The sequence below is a fragment of the Miscanthus floridulus genome, chromosome 1, assembly GCF_019320115.1.
Source record: "Miscanthus floridulus cultivar M001 chromosome 1, ASM1932011v1, whole genome shotgun sequence".
Classification (NCBI taxonomy): Eukaryota; Viridiplantae; Streptophyta; class Magnoliopsida; order Poales; family Poaceae; genus Miscanthus; species Miscanthus floridulus.
The window spans coordinates 32,384,823-32,408,860 of NC_089580.1; the positions used below are offsets into that span (position 1 = coordinate 32,384,823).

Consider the following 24,038-nt stretch of genomic DNA (forward strand, 5'->3'; position numbering starts at 1 on the left):
TACAGAGATAGACGCCGTGCTTAACTTGTGTTATGAAATGTGGGTGACGAGGAAAGCTGTAAATAAATACGTTCAAAGCCTTTTCACTACCGAAAGATGGTAATTAAAGTGCATCCAAAATTACACAACGGCACACAGTGCCACCGAGATAAAACACCAGTAATAATTTCTTTCTTGTTATTACTTGTATGAGGCTAAAATCAAGTGATTTTTTTTGGCCAAGCACTAAATCACTTTCTTTCTAGATGGATATCGGATTATTTCTGGGGCACTTTTGGAACAGAGGAATGCAAAACATAGGAAGAAAACATAGAAATGGGAAATGAATAGAGGTATAAAACAAAGGATTGGAAAACACGGGAATTTTGTAGAAACGGGTGTTCGAAACATAGGAATACTAATAGCATCAAAGTTTGTTGGTTTGTGCTAAACACAGTTGTTTAGATTAAATAGGAACTAAATACTCCTTTACAAAGCGACATATAATAGTTATAAAAATTTTGACATGTCTTGGACGAGCCCGCATCGTTGTAGATGCAGGTAGGGACTAGGGAGTAGCACATGCTGTGCATGCATGTAGGGAGGGAGGGAGTGCGTGCGTGCGCGCGCGTGAGCCACAGGAAATATTCCCATGAGGTTAGACCTTTTTTTTTCTCCAAAACTATAGGTTTCGTTACTTTTCCTCTGGAACGGTTTGGGTCTCTTCCTTTATTCCAACCCCTAAACCCTGCTACAGTGAAAATTTCTATAGGAACTTGATTCTTTTTACTCGAAAAATAAAAGAACTTGCCTACGTTTTTCCCGTGAACCAAACATGGCCTCAGTGGTGAAATTAGCCAGCAGACGGAGTCGTGTCACCATCAAAGCAAGCGAGTTAAAGCATCCCAGCGATAATCATCGATGAGCAGGGCATCCAATCCTTGGAACGGCTCCCGCGCATCGTCGTCGTCGTCTTGCTGCTGCAGAGGGGCCGCCGGCGCGTGCTGTGCCGCCGCCAGCGCGTCCACCGACGACGACGCCGGATGCGGCGCGAGAGCTGCCGCGGCGTGCACGGCGATCTGGACCTGCGTCCTGGTCAGCTCGCACTGCGCCGCTCTGATCTCTCCCTGGAGGCGGCCCACGATCCCGGCGCAGCCGTACACCGGGTCCTGCCCCCGCCGGCGCGCCTCCATCGCCATCGTGTCCGCTGCTCTGGCTCGTTCGTGGACAGGGAGGTTCTACACACACGTACGACAGAAAAGAAATAGCACAGCAATTATTTACTTCCATGTACTACTAGCTTTTATATCTTTATTTATGACGTCACCATGCTCGATACCAATGGAAGATGATTCACAGTGAGTTTAGCTAAAAGAAGAACAATTGTGTTATTATGCTTAAATATGTACTTACTATGTACTAATGCTGGACGCTAAAGTATCCTGGTTAGCCAGTGGCAAGGAATTAAAAAAAGGAAGAAGAAAAAAGTCTACGCATGGCATGCATTACGGTGTAAGTACGTAAGATGAAGTGATGGTGCATGATGATCCATTTATCTACCTGGAGCATTCTTGCGACATTGCTGGCGCCGAAGACCCTCTGCACGCAGGCGTATCTCTGGGGATCCGTTGCCGGGAAGTAGGGAGCGAGGACGCAGTCTTGGCCGCACTTCCTGCGCTGGTTCTTGCACGCGGCGCACCGCTTGCTGCCCGGGCTTCTGGCGGCGGCGGCTTCCGTGTTTGTTGCGCTCGTCGACATGATCTAGCGCAAGATTTTGCAGAGAGGGAGAGAAGATTTTTGCAAGATTTTGCAGAGAGAGGGAGAGAAGATTAGCTGGGAGATTTCGAGGATCTTGCAAAGATATGCTGGCTGAGAGTATGTATAGCATGGGGTGAGTGGTATATGAAAGTCTTCAACGGCTAAATTCCATGCCGGGAAAGAGAACAAATATGGGAAGTGGCAACGGCTCTCCATCTACCATGCATGGAAAGCAAGAAAGGAGAATTGCTGCTGCGGAAAAAAATTTGGTGCGTGGAGTCCGTCCGCACACCGCATCCGCCGTTCCGGCTCGTTCCGGCGCCAGTCGTCGGCCCCAGCATGATGCATCCTCCGCCGACATCACCACGGCGCAGCCCCTCTCTCCCTCATCCGAATCGGCCTCGATGCGACCTCCAGATCCGCTACCACCGCTGGCGCTGTCCCCTCTGCCACCGCCGCTGGCGCCAGTTCTTCAGTATGCAACCCTACTGGTGCGAAGCCCTCTTTGCCTATTTGGATTGCATGCAACTGACTGTGATCGATTCTGAAATTTCCTGGTCAGTTACGTATGGATTTGAACGCCTGGAACAAATAACCCTGAATGTATACATGGATACAAATGACTTAATTTCTAGGTTCGCATTATGCATTGAATCACTTGAGTCCGCAAATTTATCACTGTTATTCTGACTTGTACATTTTCCAATCATGCAGTTTCTACTCCTAGCCAGTGTGCTAGCTTTCAGAAGTTGTTCCCAACTAGTAGGGATGAAAATATTCAAATGCACATCCATGGTCTTCCTGATGGTGCAAAGGCTTTTGAGGTATGTGCCAAGTTTTTGCTTTGTCATGATTGTCACTCTCAACTCCTTCGATCTGATTGCTGCATGCCGTACTGCAGGGTATCTAGAAATGAATGAGACTGTTGACATGGGCAATGTGATGTACAAGAATGATGTCTTCCTGAGCCCAAGCATATTCCAGAGCTCGAAATACTATTGTTGATTTTGGTACACAAATCCTCTACTAATGACCCATGGTGATGCTAGCTACACAAGGCAACAATTTGCTAAAGTCTGGACAAATGCTATTGTTCTGAAATTGCTTTATAAGAGTTGGTCGTACAGATGTAATATGCACATTGTAAATTTTTATCTAGAGTACATATGGAATATTTGTTGTGTTTAGAACTTGTATACAAGGTTGTTTTTGCTCAAAATGATTACACCATTACGTGATTGTTTCTCTGATTGCTTTTACGAAGATCTGGATTGTAAAGAGAGTAAGCGGAAATTGACATCCAGAAACACTGAAGACTGAAATAAACACAGAAACTCAAAACTGAAATTGACAATCAAAAACTGAAAACTGAAATAGACACAGTGAAAACTGAAATTGTCCAAAGAATGCTGCAGAAAATAGAGATGAAAGTGTTGATCCAAAGCAATTGTGGTTTCTCCTAATACCGTTGGAAAGAAATTAATAATCACCTGAGAAGGTCTGGAAAATAATCCAACAACCGTTGCGGAGCTCATTGGCCAAATTCTCCGCAGATGAAAGGCCACTCTGAAAGCTCTTCAGTTTTGTGTCTGACTTTCAAGCTCTAAATGCTTGGTACATATTAAGGGCGTGTTTGGGACTGCTCCGCTCCACGTTTTTCAGCTCTGCTCCACGTTTTTTAGCCAAACGGTTTTAGCTCCACGCACTCTGCTCCAGGAAAAAGGGTGGAGTTGTGAGAGCACCTAAAGAGGTACTCCACAAACTCCAGTTTTTTGTGGAGCTGCTCCACGGTGGAGTTTGTGGAGCAGAGTTCGTGGAGCAGTCCCAAACACCCCCTAAATTCAGAGTTTCAGACAGCTTCAAAGTTAAATATGTGATAATTTGGGGATCAAATCAGACACCAGGTGAGCACCAATGTAAAAGATTGTTTCAGAGTTTGGGGTGCTCGGTTGCTGAGAAATGAAAATCTCTCTCTCACTCTCTGACATGCTGTGCTCAAACTGAAAGACACTTCAATGAGTATGTTGAGTTGATATGACTCCCTTGTGCGAGACATTACAGGTGGAAACTCATTACAGGTGTATCACTTTCCAATTCTTCCAAACATGCTCTTAGCTATTTTGCCAATTTCACGGGGATTGCTCGAGAACCAGAACATTGGTGGATTTGGGAGGTCGAGGCGGAGGTGACGGCGAAGGCAGAGCCGGACGATGGAGAGAGAGAGGCTGCGTCGTGGTGGTGTCGGCGGCGGCGGATGCGTTAGGTCGCTCGGGTGGATGGGGCGCTGGAACGCGTGACCGCTTGGAGCCCCTCTCACGGCCTCACGGGTCATGGCCTCACCCACAAGTGAGCCGAGATGAGGATGAGAAGCCATGGCACACGAAGATTGGACACGCGTCATACGTAGACGGCAGGTGCCCACGCTGCGGCGTGCGGACTCCCCGCACCCAATTTTTTTTCCAACAGATACTAAATACCTACTTATTTATTATTTATTTATTTACACAAACTAATCTCATGGAGCCACCAAAGAGCCAAAATTCGTCGGTTTTTGCTCACTGAATTCACCTCTAAGAACACTCGCGGCCCTTTGAATTGCCCGGCAGACTTTCCACACTTCATGCTGCATTGCCCCCTCTCGTTCCTTGTCACTCAGATTGGCCGACCGCGAGATGGCATCCGCGATCCCAGGGAAGAACGAAAACTTGCTTTCGTAATCCTCCGGAGGCGAGTACAACTAGGGAAAGAAACGCAAGTTTTAGTTTCGAAAGAAAAATAATGTACAAGTGCGCTGAAATGCGTTTCTCACCAGATGCTTAAACCACCCTCTTCCTTGGAGCCCTTCAGGTTGCAGGAAGCTTCTTTCGGCAAGTAGGAGGCGATCGTTCAACAATCGCCTCCACATCCTAGCGTGCTCATCGTATAAATCCAGCTGTTGTAGCTTCTGGATTTTGATGAATGCGAACCAACAAAGGAGCACATCATCAGCCAGTTTCAAACACCAGTTCCAAATTGGAAAAAAAAACTATTCCATTGATGATCAGATTGTGAAAATATTGAACGACACTACCCAAATACATGAAAACAGAAGCACAGTATAAATCGATACCTTCATCTCCTTCAGAACTTCCATAGCTGCTGCAGAAAGATCATTGATGAATCCATTCATCAAATTTACTGCTTGGCTATTACTCGTCAGGGCAGAAAATGCTTTTATATGCTCCTGTGACATTATAAATTTCAATCATATATTGAATATATATTGTAAGATACACTATAATAATGACTGAAAGCAAATTGGTGGTGGTTATGCAATATGTGTGAGTTTCCGTAGAGATTTACTGAATGGATATCTCCATGTTAAAAAAAACAATCACTGTGAAGTTACAGATTCAACCAATGGCACTCACATCACACGTATTAGGCAGTATTCTCCAATCCATACACCTTTGCAATGTAGAAATCAAGTGTGCATATGAAAGTCAACGTACCTGTAACTGTGAACTGTAAGCTTGATAATCAAAAGGTAACACGGGATCATTGGCCAATCGAAGAGCTAATAGTCCCCAAATTTCTGTGACTGATGAAGCAGGAAAACTACATAAGCACTCCTAGGATTACCACAAGAAATGCTAGCAATATATTATATTGACGCACCAAAATTTCGAAAATTGTTGAGTATGTAGTAGCTAGCTTTAAAGGCAACAATTCATTCTTCTTGTTGACCCTTTCGTGTCAGTGCATTCAGTTAATCATAATTTTGATCAATATCACAAGCGCTGCAACCTACTGCTTTTCAAAACAAGTTACTTCGCAAACTATGTTTTTACTTACTAGCCAAATGACGAAGAAACAATGGATCGCCATGCTTTTCCATCCAATTATAAGTGTCAAGAGCAGTATGGTAACCAGGAAATTCTGCATTAGCACTGCATTGGTTAGTAATGATGATCACAAACCATGTTAGAAGAATTTGTGATACATTATTGAACAAAATAGAGTTAGAGGAGAAATTGTAGGTGTTAACTTCGAGGTGATTCGATGAAAAATATTAAGAAATAACTATAGGCGCACATAGCCTCAAAATTGCACGTACAACTCAGACAAAAGACTTCAAAATGGTTAAGTTGTAATGATCCTCAAGTGAAGCTCCAGCAGAATAAATAGACATTAGAATACATTATTCTCTTAAGGAAAGAACCTATTCTGTTTTGACATACCTTCTCCATAGTACAAGTCTACAGAGGGAATTCCAGCATGATGTAGAAATGGAGCAAAATCGGAATCAGTTCTGGCAAGCCTTTCTATCTGCAGATTTGACATTCTTTAGAAATAGGACAAACAAATATAAGGCAAGCAATGATCAGTCATTCAAAATGATCTAGCTCTTTCTGTGAAGACATTAAGGCAAGCAGTAAGGAAGTGGCGAGAAAACTAGGAGAAAGTAAAAGGGAGTTATAGGCCAAGTCAGATTTAGAGAGCGTGCAGAACCAAATTGTTTTGCCCTATTTAGTCTAAAGCAGGTCATGAATTTGGGTAGTCACATGCAGGAACCAAGTATGTTCTTTCTTCTTTTTTGGTGGTGGTGGTGGGGTGGGAGCGGGACATGGCAAGATCAAAAGGAATGATGGGAGCATATGCCCTCCTCCAAGTGGGATTTACATGAGGCACCTCACATAAGACAGTACATTCCTGTTCTACTACCATCACAATACACAAGGTTGGACAAAGCAGTACAAAAACTGTAATTAACAAACTATGCTCGATGTGGCCCAGCTGTGGTGTAACTGAATAACCATTTCACAACTAGAACTACGTGAAAATGCTACATAATAGTGTGAACAATCTCTACATATGCAGAACAAATTTTCAAACTTCTTAATTCTTACTTTGATGCCACCACTCATTTCATTCCATGTATCATGAATCATCTTTCCCGTGACATCAGGATCCTTCACCTGGGAAACAAAAGTTTCAATTATAATCCATGCCATGTATTCATTCTGGTAGTCTGGCTTAGCCATACAACACTACAGCAGACAATGGTATTAACATTAAGCAAGAGGTTTGATGATGTTAAATTTGTCTAGTAATAAGCCCAAATAATTATGCTTCAACATGATTTCAATACTTAGCTAGCTTCTAGATAAAAAACAGAAAAATACAACCGCGCAAATAAAAAATGCTTTTACCTGTCTTGTAACATCAACCAAGAGTTTGTCCAACTGGGGAGTAGAGCCAGCAAAAAATCCCACGCCTTGCACAGCACAATCAACATTCAAGTAAGCTACAGCTTTGGAATGCAGATCTTCGAGGTTCTCTTCAACCCATTCAGTTGATCCTATCTGGGGGGAAAAAGAGCCTTCAAATTATAGACAAAATAAAAGTAACAAGAAGTAAATGTGCTGACAATTTGACAGCACATACAAACTTGACCTGATCTAACAGCAAAAAAAGGCATTTCATAGTATAGAGGAACTGAATGCAGAAAATTATCCAAAAAACACCTTATGCTGACATATTGAATTGCAAGGACAATTAAACTGCGACACTGCTATTCAGCATCACCTGTGTATTGTCATGAGTCAAAAGTCGACCTATCCCAAAAAAAAATTGGTAGTTGTGTTATTTGTGATTTAAACAATAAAATGACCAAAATGTTATGAGCATCTCTTGGTCCGTTTGCAGTTATACCTCATGTTTATACAGTAGCATCTTATCATCTTTCTTCCATGTCTACTTACCATCCCAAATTCTTCAGCGTCCCAACTACAAAGAATGATGGACCTCTGTGGTTTCCATCCTGATTGCAGCAGCATTCCAAGACGCCGGGCAATGTCTAGAAGTGCAGCTGTCCCACTGTTAGGATCAACTGCTCCATAGATCCATGCATCTCTGTGGTTACCGAGTATCACGTAACGATCAGGTTCTTCGTGCCCTTTTATGATACCAAAAATGTCTCGTATCTTACGAAACTTCCTGTCCTCCTTAAACAAAGAGATAATAGGCAATCATGGTGTATCCATCTAGAAAGTACAGGTACAGAAGTATTTACACAGAACTTGCAGCAATATGAAAGTCTAAAGCACATATTCATGCACATGCCATACCATAAGTAATCATGATGAAAACTGGCATTCTAATTTCTAAAATACGGTTGGGATGAACAAATTATACTTCACAAGAGCAAAAACCGTACAAGACATGGACTTATGGTTATGGAGAGTCATGCATTTAAAAGGTCCCCTGGTTCAAGCACATGGTGGTCAAGGCATAGTACAGAGTAAGCACAACACAAATGCATAAATGTAGACAACAACATAACAAAGATATAAAAAACATACTACTTGCAAACCTATGTCACTTAAACGCTTGTTCATAGCTCTAAATTTGGTTAAGGAAAGGGCTTCATCCTAGTAAGCGGTTGGTCCAGTATTGGTAAATCCAACTCATTTAATAGCATGCACTATTCCTCATCTGCTACTAGCATTGTAATCATGTAGATCGGCATGCTGATTCAATAATTCATGCATTTTACAAACATGCCCCCCCCCCCCCCCCCCCCCCCCCCCCAAACACACACAAAAAAAAAAATCCAACAAGCACTCACAATTCACAAAGGCCCGCCACTGCCATGACAACAAGCAAGCACCAGCATTCCTTTATGGCTTTATTGGCCTTTCATTGCTGCCTCGACTGTAAATAGTTTAATTGTTATGGTATCCTAATGATTTGCTAATTATATCAAACCAAGCTCACCACTCACTACGTACTTCACACCTTTTTTGTTTAGTTCGTGGAATGGAATTGGTTGATCCATCGCCACCTCATCCCCACAAGCTAATAATCCTTAGACCAAACACCCTTTTAAGTTTTAAGTTCCATATACAAATGAAATGTTTTAAGTTGATAAGGAAATCAGTTAATGAATTTCACTTTAAGCAACAGGCATCCGTGGACATTCTATAGATGGAAGCACACAAATATAGACAGACAATCCAACAAGATATAACAGAAGAAGCAAGCAATACCATATAAAGCTAGCGTCAATTCACTGCCTACATCCCGTTCCCAATGGAGACACCACAAATAGTATGCCATATGACTTCACAACAGCAAAGCAAATCCACATAGGCTTTTGGATCTAGCTGTCCATCCAGTTTGTCCGTATAGATGTCGCGTTGTTGTCTCTTAATAATAATCATATATAGAAACAAGACAGCAAGGTATACCTGATAGGTGAAGTTGACCAGCGTGGGGCCAGGTCCAACGCCACCGACATCCACCCCGAGGCCGTTCTTCCATTCAGCCGGCATGGCCGGACCGCCCAGGCTTCGAATGATCGCTGCTGCCGTCTTGGCCGACACCGGCATGGAGGGGATAGTCGGAAACCGCCGCTTGACTGCCTTATCGTCGAACCCCAAACGCTCCGCACCACTGGTGGCGGCCCACCCGGGGGTGAGCGGATCGCCGGGGCCACCGAGAAGAACGACTCCTCTCTCGACGCCGCCGTCCGCGTTACCGGCGATGAGCACGGCGACGGCTCCCTTCTCCGCTGCGCGCGCCACCACCCCGCCGCGGTACCCGCCCCCGCGGCGCGCCACCGCGACGCGGTCGCGCACGCCCACCCCAAGCCTCTCGAGCGCGACGTAGTCCTCCTCCCGGCCGAGGTTGACGAACACCGCCTCCGCGACGGCCCCGCCGGACGGCGCGTACGCGTGGTACGGCGGAACGACGCGGTGCCCCTCGTCCGCGGGCTCCTCGAGCGACAGGCGCTTGAGCAGGGACCCGTCGGGCCGGAGCAGCGCGAGGGAGGCGTGCCCGGGGTACGAGAGCAGCGGCTCGTACTCGCGCGTTAGGGTTTGGAGCCCCGCGGCGCGGAGGCGTGCGAGCACGTGCGCGGCGGCCCCCGCCGACGCGGGCGTCCCCGCGAGGTGCGGCCCCGCGGTGAGCGCGCGGAGGTCGGCCGCGATGCTCGCGTTGGCCCCCGGGGATAGCGACAGGAACAGGGCGGAGGTATCGGGGAGGCCGCCGCCGGCGGCGGCGGCCGCCACATGGGGCCTCCCGGGGCGGGGGTGGAGGACGAGCAGCGAGACGAGGAGCAGCAGCCCGAAGACGACGACGAGCCGGATGGAGCCGTGGGGCAGGCGGGCGAGGACGGAGTGCGGCATTCCTCAGGCCTTACGCAGTACAGGAACTAGCTGCCCACACGCGCCAGTTCCGGCCGGCTTTGCGGCGGCGAGCGAATGAACGTGTGGAATGGTGAGGTGTGGGGTTGGTGGCGCCGCCAAATGCTTCCCTGCGTGCCACCGTGCCGCCGTACGCAGCTTTACGCCCGGACCCCGGTCACGGAGCTTTTCCGTTGCCACTGCACTTCATCAGTTGACTTGAAGTCTTGAAGCGACTGCGGTCCGGGTCCCGGTACTCCGGTCCGTTCAGGTGCCCGCACGGGGTTGGCTGGGTCCGGCCGGCAGCGGCAAGTGGCGTGGCGGCGTGGTGGAGGGCGTCAAGGTCGAGCGGTGCAGCACCGGCCAGGCGGCTACCGAGCTGAGGAGTGCGGGATTTTGTGGAGAGCATCGCGGACCTTTCCGTCGTCTGTGGCCCAGCTGGAGATGGACGTCGAGTGATGTGTGGTGCGCCGCCACGGTGCTGAATTTCCGCTGAATTATCAGCGTCTTTTACACCACCAGATGTGGGACTTGGGCTGGATCGGGCTGGCCCTCCATGCCTCGTGGCATCATTTACGCTACTTTTGTCGTGCTGTACCGTCCGATAAAACTCCAGTTTGGTACTGGTGGTATGACGGCCCAAGGGCGGACTGCGTCAGTGCGTCCTAATTCCTCCAAGAGATGGGTTTATCTTGTTTGCAAACAAAATAACTCACAATTTGTCGACAACCAAAATAACTCCAAAACGAGGGTTTGTCTTGTTTGCTACTGTTTGGGTGTTGTAATTTGGCCTCATCTCGGTGTTGTACCAGGTGCTTCTTTAGGTATTCGCTATATTCAGGAAAAATTAAGCCAAAATATCCAAAGACAATAAATATGACATGTAAAACTCCTTAGCATACTAAAGTTTTGACATAACCAGCATTAATATTGAGCCTACCATTTTTAAAACAAATTCTTAGTATCAAGGTGTTTTTTTTGGTTTAGCTGTGGTTACAGAAACGTAATGCAATCAATTGTCGATGCTAGCTATTATAGGGGAACTAAAAACGCTATTTGGTTGGTTCGCAGTGTGAGTGCTACATGTTCTTCTTCTTGTCCCTGGAGGAAGAGGGTGGTTTCTCCTTGTTAGCACAAGGGCGGGGACTTGGCTGGATTCAGTCCCTGGTGCCAGCACCATGGCAGACATCTCTAGCACAAACGCTGGGGCGCAGCCACTTGTGCCTCAACGGTGGGAGCCATCGACGGGTCCTTGGCCTTATGCTTGGTCGGCACCGCTGCGGGAGCCGAGGTGGCGAGGGTGGTTGGCACGATTGTTGGTTTGGAGGAGATTATGGGCGTGAGTAGGGATGGCAACGGGGGGCGGATTCGGATCAGGTGGAGCCTTCGCGGACCCGAACTCAAAATCCGAAACCACCCCGAACACCGGTTTGGGTGACAATCCAAACCCAAGACCAAACCCGGTGGATCCCCGAAACCCGATTGGTTAACCAAAACCCGAAACACACCACTGTATGACAGTACAAAAAAATAATAAGGAATTTTTAGCAACATATGCATGATATATATTACATATTCACATATATAAACAAGAGGCAATAAACAACACACCATTTCGTCACTCAACTTAGAACAAATTTTATAGCTTACATAAACAATTTATTAATAAAGACACATGAGTTTTTTTTATTCAAAATGTTCTATTTTGGACCTCCATTGGACATCCACGGGTGAAAACCAAAACCCGAACCCGAATCCGATAAGTTTTGGGTCTCCAAACCCAAAAACCGTGGGGAAAACATTGAACCTGAGCCCGCTGGACACGAAATCCACGGATATCCGCCCCGAACCCAACCCACTGTCATCCTTGGGCGTGGGCGCGAGAAAGGCGGGGTGGAGCACACGAGCCCGCTTGAGGATAGGAGCGACGTTGATTTTCCCATCCCTACAAGTGGATCCCTTTGGAAGGGGAGGGATAGCGGAGTTATACTAGCTAGGGTGCATTTGTTCACAGTGCAATCTATTACCACTGGGCCATCCAACCACAGAGCAATTTAGGGAGTGTTCGGCTGAACTGAATTATTTACTGTTTATATTTGGAATACACTGTTCATGCTAGAATGTTGTGAGAGAAAAACCCTGCTCCGGTTGAAAAAAAAAACAGAACAAGCCGGCTGCCCAGGCAGCCGAACACTCCCTTAACTCATTCATGTTGTCAATCGATGACGGACTGAAAACATGATACCGAACAGCCTCTAAGTAATGGGTTTGTTTCTTCTTTTGCTTTCTAACAACTACTCCAGTAGTATATGTTTTTTAGATTGAGGAATAAAATATTCTGGCCTCCAACATTCACCAGTGAATAAGTAAAGTCGTTAAATACAAACTTGAAGCACTTAAACCACGCTTCGCCACAAGGCAACTAAAATGGTTCTGTCTCAAAATAAGGACTCAAGACTAAAATGGTACACGCTCCCTCCCCCGTCCGTGCCTTCCGCGCTGCCCGTCCAGTGGAAGGACGTCGTGTACGACGCCACCCACGTCCTCAAGCTCCGCGTGTACAGACCGCTGCCGGTCTCCTCCTGCGGTAATAAGCTGCCAGTGCTCGTCTACTTCCACGGCGGCGAGTTCGTCCTCGGCACCTTCGGGCTGCCCAACTTCCACGCCTGCTGCCTCCGCCTGGCCGGCGAGCTCCCGGCCGTCGTCCTCGCCGCCGACTACCGCCTCGCACCGGAGCACCGCCTCCCCGCGGCCCTCGACGACGCGGCGGCCGTCATGTGCTGGGTGCGCGCTCAGGCCGTCGCGGCGGGAGGAGACCCCTGGCTCGCCGAGTCGGCTGACCTCCGCCGGGTGTTCGTCGCCGGTGACTCGGCGGGCGGGAACATCGTCCACCACGTCGCCGTCCGCTTCGGCTCGACCTCCCCGGGCTCGACCTGGTGCGCGTCGCCGGGCACGTCATGCTCTGCCCGTTCTTCCGCGGGGCGGAGAGGACGGCGTCCGAGGCGGAGTTCCCGCCCGGCCCGTTCCTGACGCTGCCGTGGTACGGCCAGGCATGGCAGCTGGCGCTGCCCCCGGGCGCCACGAGGGACCACCCGTTCGGTCCGGAGAGCCCCGCGCTGGGCCTGGGCCTGGGCGGCGTCGCGCTCCCGCCGACGCCCGTCGTGGCCGCGGAGCGGGGACCTGCTGCGCGACCGCCAGGCGCACTACGTCGCGCGGCTCAAGGCGATGGGACAGCCCGTGGAGCACGTCGAGTTCGAGGGGTCAGCACCACGGGTTCTTCGCCGTGGATCCGGCCGGCGACGCCGGCAGCGAGTTGGTCCGGCTCGTCGAGCGGTTCGTGTATGGCAACTCCAACTGACCGAACTGAGTTTGGGACTCTTGGTGCTTGGACTTGAGCCTTGAGCCTTGAGCCTTGAGCCTGTCCCCATGTGACATCATGACCTTTGTTGTTAGCACGGGCACTCGTGTCATGGTTGTAGTGAACGTATTGTGTTCACTGGATAAAATGCTCATCAATAGGGGCTGTTTGGATACTACCCTGGACACAGACTGCCTGGCCTGGATGCTTCCTGGATGCTGCCTGTACGACGTTTGCTTGCAGCCCTGTATCCTTGCCTGGTCCAGGCATCCCAGGCACACAAAAACGATCGTCTGGCCACAGGCAACGTTGCCTGCTTAGATTCCTTCACAGTTAATGAAGATCAAATTGCCTGGCAGATATTTCAAACCAAACAACATATCTGTGATATAGCTTAAGCAGGCAAAACACGATGATTTAACAGGCAACATCCAGGCAGTCATTTTTACCAGGCAACAACACCAGGGTTCCATCCAAACTAGCCCATGCGTGGATGCATGGGGACAAAGGCCACGTGCCATGGGGGCCATGGCTTAGCAGCGAGTCGAAATGTGTGAAACGCACAGAGCTGAAAATTGGCCTAAACTAGAACGAGCACCAAGCTGGATTCGGCACTAGGAATTGGACCGGCAAAATCGGAAGCATCCTGCAGTAATAATCAGCAAGAAAATCCACCTGCTTTCGAACTTGATGAAGGATTCAGCACTATTCGATCAGCGACGAGCCATGTTAGGTACGGCTCCACCATCAGCTCATCACCAACACGATTGGATCCGTTGGCTTATCTTTCATACAGGTTTTATCAGTTTAGAATTCAGATATGAACAGACGGGAAATTTTCATTTTATAGTGTCACCGCCGATCTCGCCGATTAATTAATCCATTAACGTGCAAGAAGCTGCTAAGACACGTTCCTGAAAGAAAAATCTGGCAGGTTAGTTAATCCATTAACGTGCACAACCGTCGTCAACGCGACGCTTACCCCCCCCCCCCCCCCCCCCCCCCCCCCCCGAATCATTGACCCTTCCGGAGAGAGGAGAAGCAGCAACCAAACGAAACAATCAGCCGGCGCCGCGGCGACCCCACGAAAATGACGAAACGCAGCAGTTTCCGCGAGCCAGCAACGTCATTTCCGTCGCCGAACCGCGAAACCTAGCGCTGGTTTTCGTCTCCATTTCAAGTACTACGAACGACTACTCGGCACGAGTACGAATGATACGAGACTCTGTGGCCAGCTACTGTTTCCTGCCGCCGGCCGACGACGTTAAATTCGCACCGAATTCTTTCCCGCACCACTTTCCATGGTTAGTGGCCGTCCACACTCCACATAGTGGGAGCGTGACGCTGAATCATAAGACTGTCTCCAACAATGGAAACCTAAACACAACATCTATTCTCTGATTTAGGTCGTATACGGGGAAAATGATCCGCACCTAAAATTTAGGTTCTCCAACGGCCGACGCAAATCAATCGTCTTCTTCCTCGGTCTCTCCGCCGCCCACCCATCTCCATCCCGGCTGCCCCTATCTTTCCTCGGTTATGCACAGCACGTCGGCACTCTCACGCTCCTCCCCCGTTTTCTATTCAGATCCAGATCCCAGCCTCGAACAGGACCTCCAGGCCCGCCTGTTTACCCCGCGCCGCTGCGCATGAAGGCTCAGGCGAGCAAGCCTGCTCGTCGGCGCGCGGGCCAAGCACGGGCGAGTGCGCCTCCTCTCAGCACGTGGGGGCACGCCAACCCACGCGCGGCCTCTACGCCAGCCGCCGGTGTAGAAGAGGAGAAAGGGCGGCGGATCTCGTCGGAGGAGAAGAGGAGGTCGGTCCGCCACCGCGACGGCCATGCCGGCCGTCTCTGCCTTCGTGCCACCAGCTCCGCCTCGATGCTGCCCCATACGCGCGCTGCCAAGGCCAAGCGCTGGAACACCGCGCCCCTGCCTCCACCGCGCCGACGCCCCTGCCGTCGAGGTCACGCTGCTATGCTCCCTACATCCCTCCCCTTCTTCTCTGCTTCATCTGCTTTCTCCTCCCTTCTCTCTCTTGTCTTGTTCCGCGTTGGGGCAGAGCACCGCCGGAGATTTGGGTTGAGGAGAGAGAAGAGGGATGGAGGACGCACATTTGGCTTCCCTCTCTCCTTCTACGCAAAATGCGCCCTCGGAATGCCTACTCCGTTGGACGCCGGCTTTTTCACATGCACGATACATTTTGAGGTTGGGTGGGTGTATGGGTAAGCTGTTGGAGACAGTCTAACCCGCACCAGCTCCGCCTCCGTACCTTTCCTTTCCGTTTTGCCTTTTGCTCTGCTCCCCTCTAGAGCTGGATGTCCTCCTCTGAGATTTTTTTTTATTTTTAACACTTTTTATAAACTAATTTTAAATTTAACATTGTTTTATTTTTTTCAACACTAACACTTTTGGCCGCGCCTATTTTCCTGGCGTGGCGAAACACCTGTGACGCGCCATGCATGGTGGCGCGGCAAGGGGATGACGTGGCGACGACCGGGGCGCTGACCGGTGATGTGGCAGGTTCTGCCGCGCCACCGATCTTGGCGTGGCAGTGTCGTGCCATCCCTAACGGCGCAGCAGTCCCAGGTAAATATCGTCCGCGAGCCGCCCTCCCTCTGTCTGCCTGCCCGCTGTCGCGCCTGCCCGCCCGCCGCGCCTGCCGCCGGCCGTGGCCACCCGCACGTCGGCGCGCCACTTCCACCGCGCTGGCTACGCCACGAACGCCGACCGCTCGCTGCGCCCGCCGCGCCCGCCGCGCCCGCACAACGGCGCGCCACCCCCTCCGGCCGCCCGCCGCGCCCTCCGGCCACGCACATAGGTATTTGTAAAATTCAGCTAACTTTTGTAAAATTCATATAGGTATTTGTTAGGGATATCAACAGTCTCGTGTGCAATGAATTCTGCGTGTATGTTTCATTAAATTTCTTTTGTAAAATATATTTATCACCTTTCGTTTTAGAGTTGGCAAAGAAGCTTCTAGTATTTATATTATTATCGTGGAGCTATGGTTATCTTTCTATATTATCTGTATTTATTTTTTATTTTAAAGTTAGCAAAGAAGCTTTTAGCATACTCAACGGCACGAAACCATGGTTTTGTTTTCCTAAATTGTCCATAGATATGTTCACCCGTCCATAGATACATTCATCTATTTTCGTATAGCAGTTAGTAACGGAACCTCTAGCATACTCATTAGCGCGGTGTGGTGAATAGCTTTCGGTGTTATCCGTATTCGTTTTTATTCTAAAGTTGGCAAAGAAGCTTTTAGCGTACTCGCTAGCGCGAAGCCGTGGCTTTAATTTGTCTTTTCAAGTTGGGCGTAAATGCTTAAATGCGGGGAATGAGTGGGGAAAGGCCGTCGCTTCTGGTGGATGAAACGAGAAAGGAAAGCTATATAGCAAATACAGTTATGGCATCTCCCAAATTATAGATTGTGTAAATTATATAGTGTAAATCAACAGCGCAATGAAAAAGAAAGAAAAGCTATATAGCAAATACAGTTATGGCAACTTCTAGTTGTCTTGTGTCTGAACAGCTATACATAGAAGTTGCTTATTTTTCTAGTGAAGTTGTTTAATATGTCTGTTAATGTTACTTTGAATATATACATGTGCTTTCATATTGTTTTCGTATTGCATAACAAGTAGTTTAATTTTTACAATGCTACATAATGTTAATTTAAATATTGTTAATTTGAATACTCTAACCCTTTGTTTATCAATTTGTAACAGAATGGTCCCTCCCACGCAGCATCAGTTGTACCCTCTTCTTGAGATGGAGTACGACGACCCGCACCGAGCACACTTCTTCACCGACACCGACAAAGAGGTGCCCTTGCCTCCTTTGAGGCCCCGCACGCACACCAGGGCACACTAGTGGGACGAGCATTACGCGTCGTACATATGACATGCCAGCTTCCTCGAGCTTGTCCGTGTTGTCAACTACGACATTTCGTCCATTGACCCAGCACTACTTACTGCAGCTGTAGATAGGTGCGAGTGCCTTCATTGTACGTAAACATTGTTATAGCAAATTTGAGGTAACTAACAGTCATTCTATTCTTATAACAGGTGGAGGCCTGAGACCCACACATTGCACCTACCTTGCGGCAAGATGACCTTGGCCATGCAGGATATGAAGGCTATCTTTGGCCTTCGATTGATGGGACTTTCAGTGACAGGTATAGTTGACAACGATCACTGGAGGGAGATGGTAGCTCAGTTCACTGGCTTTCTTTTATCGGACGATGAGGTTTTCCAAGAAAAATAAGTGAGCAATTCAAGCCTATTTAATACTTGCATTGCTTTCTGTCGATGTTTGACCACCGATAGCCTACCACGGGGGTACCCGAGGTAGTATGTTCAGGCTTCAGCGTATGCAGAACTCGACGGTTAACGTAAGAGACAGTCGATTTATCCTAGTTCGGGCCCTCGACCGTGATCGAGTAATAGCCCTACGTCCAGTCGGCGTTAGCCTTTGCGTTGGATTGATTATAAAGTGTTGTGTTGTGTTATGTTATGTTATCTCAGTCTAGGAACTCCGTCCTCCTTTATATAGTTAGGAAGGCAGAGTCCTAGTCGATTTACAATGTAGAGTCCTAATAGAATTACAGGGTAGTATTACTACTAGGATTACATGGGAGGAATCCTAATTAAACTAGATCTCCTCTCTTCCTTGCGGTGTATCCCGTGGGTCCCGCATCGACAAGCCCTCGAACACTTCATGGTTGAACTCCGGAAGCCTTGTCTTGTTCCTCCAGGTCTTGCCGAGCAGGAACAAGCGTCGTCCGAGTGCTTTCTTGAGTGAAACCATGTAGCACTTCTTGGGGTCTTCGGGTGGTGTGTGTGCTTTTTTGAGAGTGATGTGCGCTTTTTTGAAGAAAAAAGTGCACTCACTGAGTGTAGCCCTCGAGCCTCTTGCTGTTTGGAACAAAAAGTTGGAGGATCTTGAATCTGAGTTGTTCAAAGAACTGAAAACCTCTTCTGAGGATATGTAGGATCTTGCCAAGTAAGGCAGCCAGCGGTGGGCGAGCTCCTTACTTGATGACGTGGTCCAAAAAATAGTTCCCTGCAAAGTAATCATACGAAAGTATGTAATAATTGATATACAAGATATCAAGTTGGAAGTATGTCCTAGTATTATAAAATGCATATTAATTTTTTTCACGTCTTGCTCTTATTAGGCTATGTAATTTCCCTAGGTAGGTAGCCTGTTACGTTTAAACACCTCTCGCACCTTTTCGGCGAGTAGGCTTCACAGATTAAGGCCTCAGCAACCCGGATAAATTAACAACCATTAAGAGAAGACATTATAAAAGGCATATTAAATTTTTTCGCATCTTGCTCTTACTAGGGTATGTAATTTCTCTAGGTAGGTAGCCTGTTATGTTTAAACACTTCTCGCACCTTTCCGGCGAGTAGGCTTCACGGATTAAGGCCTCAGCAACCCAGGTAAATTAACAATCGTTAAGAGAAGACATTAGTAGTCGGGAATGCAACTGTAGTAGAGCCACGAAGGCATATGGATAATATCCAGAGATATATGATGATTAAAGAATATTTGAAAAAAATATTAAACCATGACTTAGCTTGATTGACGGTCGCGTGGAGAAGTCGGCGAGTCGTGAAGCCGCAGTCGAATGGCTTGATGCAGTCGGACAGCTTGCTTTCGGCTTAGACGGCTCAATCGACTCACTGGCGGCTGTTGATCTCGTACATGTTGGAGTCGTCTTGTTTGAAATCGACTTGCATGTTGATGGCTCGGTTCGTACGCCAGCAGTGCTTCCCGTAGCGTGGCCGAGTAGAACTCCTTTGTTTGCTATACGGATGGTCGTGCTATAGACGTACGGCTCTAAGACTTGCTGTAGCATTGGCATGCTTGATGGATGCGTACAACGTGCAAGTGCCTTAGCTCTCTGTAGTAGTCGACTTGGATAGTACTCAGCACCAAGAATAGTACTCGTCTATGAGACTTTCTATAGTAGTCGGCTTGGACAGTACTCAGGCACCGGATTCTGACTAGTAGTGCAAGCACTCGTGATGTCGAACTCATGTAGAAGTAGGACTCCCACAGCACGCGTATTATGTTGTGGCTTTGTCGAAACCTGGCAACCGACGCCGCGTGTCGATGGCGTAAGATCGAGATGCATGAAGTGTAGCACGTCTAAGACTCTGATTTGAACTTTCTCTTGCACCGTTCGTATGGCACAACGCGTTGCTAGAGAAGGCGGCAACACCCGACGTTGACAGCCTGTGTGCCATGTCTAGATATGACGTCAGGCTCTCTTGGATGAAATCGTTGCTGCCGTCTCGAGACCGAGTTGATGTCGACTTGAAGTAATTGATGAGTAGACCATGTAGGACGATGGGGACTTGCATGGGGAAACCAAGCTGCCGCGGACGGCGCAAGAGATGCACGTTGATCCCGCGGGAAAAATCACGTTGGTGAGGTCCATCGAGCTCTCCGATGCAAATTCGCCGAAAGCCCCTACCTGGCGCGTAAGCTGTCGATATTTGACCACCGATAGCCTACCACGGGGGTACCCGAGGTAGTATGTTCGGGCTTCAGCATATGCATAACTCGACGGTTAACGCAAGAGACAGTCGATTTATCCTGGTTCGGGCCCTCGACCGTGATCGAGTAATAGCCCTACGTCCAGTTGACGTTAGCCTTTGCGTTGGATTGATTGTAAAGTGTTGTGTTGTGTTGTGTTATGTTATGTTATCTCAGTCTAGGAACTCCATCCTCCTTTATATAATCAGGAGGCCAGAGTCCTAATCGGTTTACAGTGTAGAGTCCTAGTAGGATTACAGGGTAGTATTACTACTAGGATTACATAGGAGGAATCCTAATCAAACTAGATCTCCTCTCTTCCTTGTGGTGTATCCCGTGGGTCCCGCATCGATACTTTCCTGCAGTCATCGGGTCTCATTTTCTTTGGTGAATTTTAGGAAAAGTTTTGGTGTTTCGTCGTCATGTATCATAGAGCGTTTTGATTACTTGGACCCACAGGCTAGAGGCTTAGATCAATAGGTTCGCTAGAGTGTGGCTCTGGCACTTCCTTGGTGCTTTCCTATTCACAGACGCCTCGGGCAATACAATCAGCTGGATCTTTCTTGACGTACTACGCTAGCCGTGGGATAACATAGCGGCGTACAGCTGTGAAAGATCCTAATATGGCTAGAGGAGGGGTGAATAACCTATTTAAAAATCTACAAATCAACTAGAGCAATTTGATTAGTATAACAAATAGCGAATGCAAACTTGCTCTAGGTCTACAAGAGTTGCAAGCCACCTATCCAACAATTCTAGTTTCTATAATCTCTAGACACACAATTTGTTATATCACTACTCACTAAGAGCTCTCACACTTGCTATACTAAATAGCTCCACTAGACGAACTTAAAACAAAAAAGCAAACTCTCAATTCTAATTAGATTAAAGAGATTACTACAACTAATTTGCAAGAATATAAATAATTGAGTAGGGTGATTATACCATCGTGTAGAGGAGTGAACCAATCACAAAATGAATACTAAATCAATCACCAGGAGAATACCAAAGGGCAAGAGACAACCAATTTTTCTTCCGAGGTTCACGTGCTTGTCGGCACGTTAGTCCCCGTTGTGTCGACCAACACTTGGTGATTCGACGACTAAGAGGTGTTGCACGAACCTCGTCCACATAATTGAACACCGCAAGAACCTACCCAAAAGTGAGGTAAATCAATGACATAAGCAATCCACTAGAGTTACATTTTGACGCTCCGTCGGGGAAGGCACAAGACCCCTCACAATCACCACGATTGGAGCTAGAGACAATCACCAACCTCCGCTCAACGATCCTCGCTGCTCCAAGCGTCTAGGTGGTGGCAACCACCAAGAGAAACAAGTGAATCTCGTAGCGAAACACGAATACCAAGTGCCTCTAGATACAATCACTTAAGCAATGTACTTGGATTCTCTCACAAACTCACAATGATGATGGATCAATAATGAAGATGAGTGGGAGGGCTTTGGCTAAGCTCACAAGGTTGCTATATCAATGCAAATGGCCAAGAGCGTGAGCTTGAGCCGGCCATGGGGCTTAAATAAAAGCCCTCCCACAAAATAGAGCCGTTGGGCTACTCACTGCACTGAACATGGGGCGATCGGACGCTCTGGTCATATCGACCAGACGTAGGACCCCAGTGTCTGGTCATGCGATGCACGCCATGTGTCTCTTCTCTTCAAATACTGAGCATCCGATCTCAACGGTTAAGTGATGTCCGGACGCGCTGCTGCGAAGTGACCGAACGCTGGACCTCAGCGTCCGGTCGTTTCCAGTAAGCATCCAGAAGCGAGAAATCACGACCGGACGTGTCCGGTCATGCTCGACCGAAGTCACCCAGCGTTCAATCACACGGTGTCTCCTCTGTGTGCTACCACGTCAGCAGGACTGAATGCACCCCATCAGCATTCGGTCACTAAGTGACCCAATGTCTGGTCGAAGACCGACGTCAGCGTCTTCAAACTTCCACTGACCGGACACGTCGGTCCTACTGAGACCAGCGTCTGGTCACTTACAGTGACCTCCGTCTTTTCTATGAAGAGCGCCGATGGCACCGCCGGTGAAGTTTCTAACCCTTGCTCAAATATGCCAACCACCAAGTGTATCACCTTGTGCACATATGTTAGTATATTTTTACAAATATTTTCAAGGGTGTTAGCACTCCACTAGATCCTAAATGCATATACAATGAGTTAGAGCATCTAGTGGCACTTTGATAACCGCATTTCAATACGAGTTTCACCCCTCTTAATAGTACGGCTATCGATCCTAAATATGATCACACTCACTAAGTGTCTCGATCACTAAAACAAAATGTCTCCTACTAGTTATACCTTTACCTTGAGCCTTTTATTTTTCTCTTCCTTCTTTTTCCAAGTTCAAGCATTTGATCATCACCATGCCTTCATTGTTATCATGATCTTCACCATTGCTTCATTACTTGAAGTAGTGCTACCTATCTCATAATCACTTTGATAAACTAGGTTAGCACTTAGGATTTCATCAATTAACTAAAACCAAACTAGAGCTTTCAAGCTGGGGCAGCGCAGTCCTGGCATGGACGTATCGATAGCTACGTGTTGTCTGCCGTCGCACCTCAGAGTATGCGAACCTTGGGGGTTGCTCCTATCTACTCCAGGTTTGGTGTTGGGAACGATGGCCCATTGGAAGGCCCCTTGTTACTGGTTTTCCTATAAGTACTTCGGTTCACTATATTATTCGAGGCAGTTACATATGATGAAATTATTAATGGCTAATTCATTATCGTGTTTAATGCAGCATTGAAACGGGCAAGATACACTCCCTACAGCTCTGTATATCTGAATGCAAGCAGAGTTAGTTAGATGGAATGCGAGGCACAAGTACAGGGAGTACACAGACTGTCTCGACGTATTGATATAGCACCAGGTTACGCTCTCTTTACTATAATACATGTGTCTTGTTCGATATACACTATATCACAACCTAACTCAATTACGAAATATTTAGGTGCACTGGTGTTTTTGGGATGCTCTGGAGCTCCAAGACTATCTAAGTCCTATCACTAGGGATGAGTCAGACGAGTATCGCTATAACATCCCTCTTATTTTCTTCCACGTGGTCGAGATTCACTTGCCCATTAGGGTTTGCAGGTAGTTTGGAAGAATGATCGGCTACCCACCACCGCTTTACCCCATCAACCAAGAATTACACGGGTGCGTTATCGATTAATAATAAAACTATAATTCAAAGGTGTGTATGGTACAACTAACAATCGTTTTGTTGCAGGTATAACCGCAGGAAGAGGTACAAGATCAAGGATTGGCGTGTGACACACAACGCGTACATCCAGTTGTGGCAGACCAGGGACCGGTAGCCGATCGATGCGGGTCCCCCACACGACTAGCACACCTTCGATGAGTACCTACGGTGGCTTCATAGGTCTACGAGGACACATATCAAGCCCTCGTATACTGAGGAGACGATTGATGAGGACGAAGAAGAAGATGTGATCGAAAATATGTACAACATTGCCACTAGGGACAACATACAGCTATAGAGAGCCCCGCTTCAAAGATACGTGGTAAGATACTCGAATGGTATAATTTGTTATCCATTTGGTATTAAGTATGTATACTAAAACTATCCAACCGTGTTTCTGTACCCAGGCGACATAATTGTCAAGGTTTTCTAATGAAGCAGCGTTTCGGCTTCACGAGTCTAGAGGGCAGAGGTCAGACGTTCTCGAGGCTTTTGTGGAGGTAAACATAAACTTGTCTGTTCGGAAAATATTTCTTTAGTGTATATGCACTTGAAAAATGCACTAACTTTAACGTCTATTTATGCAGAAGGTGAAACGGAGCTGTAGGAACCTAGCCCAGAAGTTGAGCTGCATGGACGCTCCTTGGGTGGAACCCGATTACCCGGCGTGGTCAGGTGGCACGTCTTCTGGCTCTTTGAGGACATCAGCCGGTTCTTCTCAGCCGGTGACAGGTGCCGTTTCCGTTGTGCGTACACCACCATATTATAGCGTTGGAAAATACCCTGCAAACGAGGACGACGACGACGATGACCCCCCATGCTTTCACATACAGCACCACCAGTGGGACCCTTGGCAGCAGGACGAGATCGACATGTCTCAGCTAGGTGGTGCCCCGCTTGCTACCAAGGAATCTAACAGATAGTAAGAAAGGTAGTTTCTTTAAATACGTAGGCTCCATGAACTAATGGTCATAAAGATTATAA

The 24,038-nt window shown here is 47.8% G+C and overlaps 2 protein-coding genes and 1 pseudogene across 8 annotated transcripts; 1 reads left to right on the forward strand and 2 right to left on the reverse strand.

The window, feature by feature from the left end:
* Nucleotides 1–709: 709 nt before the first annotated feature.
* LOC136477790 (LOB domain-containing protein 6-like) lies at nt 710–1,239 on the reverse strand. The gene has a single exon (XM_066476046.1). The coding sequence runs from the start codon at nt 1,176–1,178 to the stop codon at nt 861–863; it is 318 nt and encodes a 105-aa protein (XP_066332143.1). The 5' UTR covers nt 1,179–1,239; the 3' UTR covers nt 710–860.
* Nucleotides 1,240–3,632: 2,393 nt separating this feature from the next.
* Nucleotides 3,633–10,225, reverse strand: LOC136474543 (probable glutamate carboxypeptidase VP8). 7 transcript variants are annotated; one of them, XM_066472139.1, is made up of 10 exons: nt 8,970–10,186; nt 7,482–7,724; nt 6,930–7,082; nt 6,627–6,695; nt 5,958–6,045; nt 5,572–5,655; nt 5,229–5,317; nt 4,847–4,960; nt 4,547–4,681; nt 3,635–4,474 (listed from the first exon to the last, which is right to left on the reverse strand). In XM_066472139.1, the coding sequence occupies exons 1-10, from the start codon at nt 9,906–9,908 to the stop codon at nt 4,253–4,255; spliced, it is 2,136 nt and encodes a 711-aa protein (XP_066328236.1). In that variant the 5' UTR covers nt 9,909–10,186; the 3' UTR covers nt 3,635–4,252. The 7 variants fall into 7 exon arrangements, 4 of the variants coding, with proteins under 4 accessions (XP_066328296.1, XP_066328236.1, XP_066328485.1 ...); XM_066472199.1 differs by lacking the exon at nt 7,482–7,724 and having other exon boundaries at nt 3,633–4,474; nt 8,970–10,188; XR_010762997.1 differs by lacking the exons at nt 3,635–4,474; nt 5,229–5,317 and adding an exon at nt 5,148–5,228 and having other exon boundaries at nt 4,655–4,681; nt 8,970–10,200.
* Nucleotides 10,226–12,254: 2,029 nt separating this feature from the next.
* Nucleotides 12,255–13,347, forward strand: LOC136474918 (carboxylesterase 15-like; annotated as a pseudogene).
* The last annotated feature ends 10,691 nt before the right edge of the window (nt 13,348–24,038 follow it).

Coding starts and splice junctions, on each gene's coding strand:
- LOC136477790 (XM_066476046.1), bottom strand. CDS start 1,178: ATGGCGATGGAGGCGCGCCGGCGGGGGCAGGACCCGGTGTACGGCTGC.
- LOC136474543 (XM_066472139.1), bottom strand. CDS start 9,908: ATGCCGCACTCCGTCCTCGCCCGCCTGCCCCACGGCTCCATCCGGCTC. Junction 6,696..6,929: donor TGGTTGATGTTACAAGACAG/GTAAAAGCATTT, acceptor TTTGTTTCCCAG/GTGAAGGATCCTGATGTCAC. Junction 6,046..6,626: donor AAATGAGTGGTGGCATCAAA/GTAAGAATTAAG, acceptor TCAAATCTGCAG/ATAGAAAGGCTTGCCAGAAC.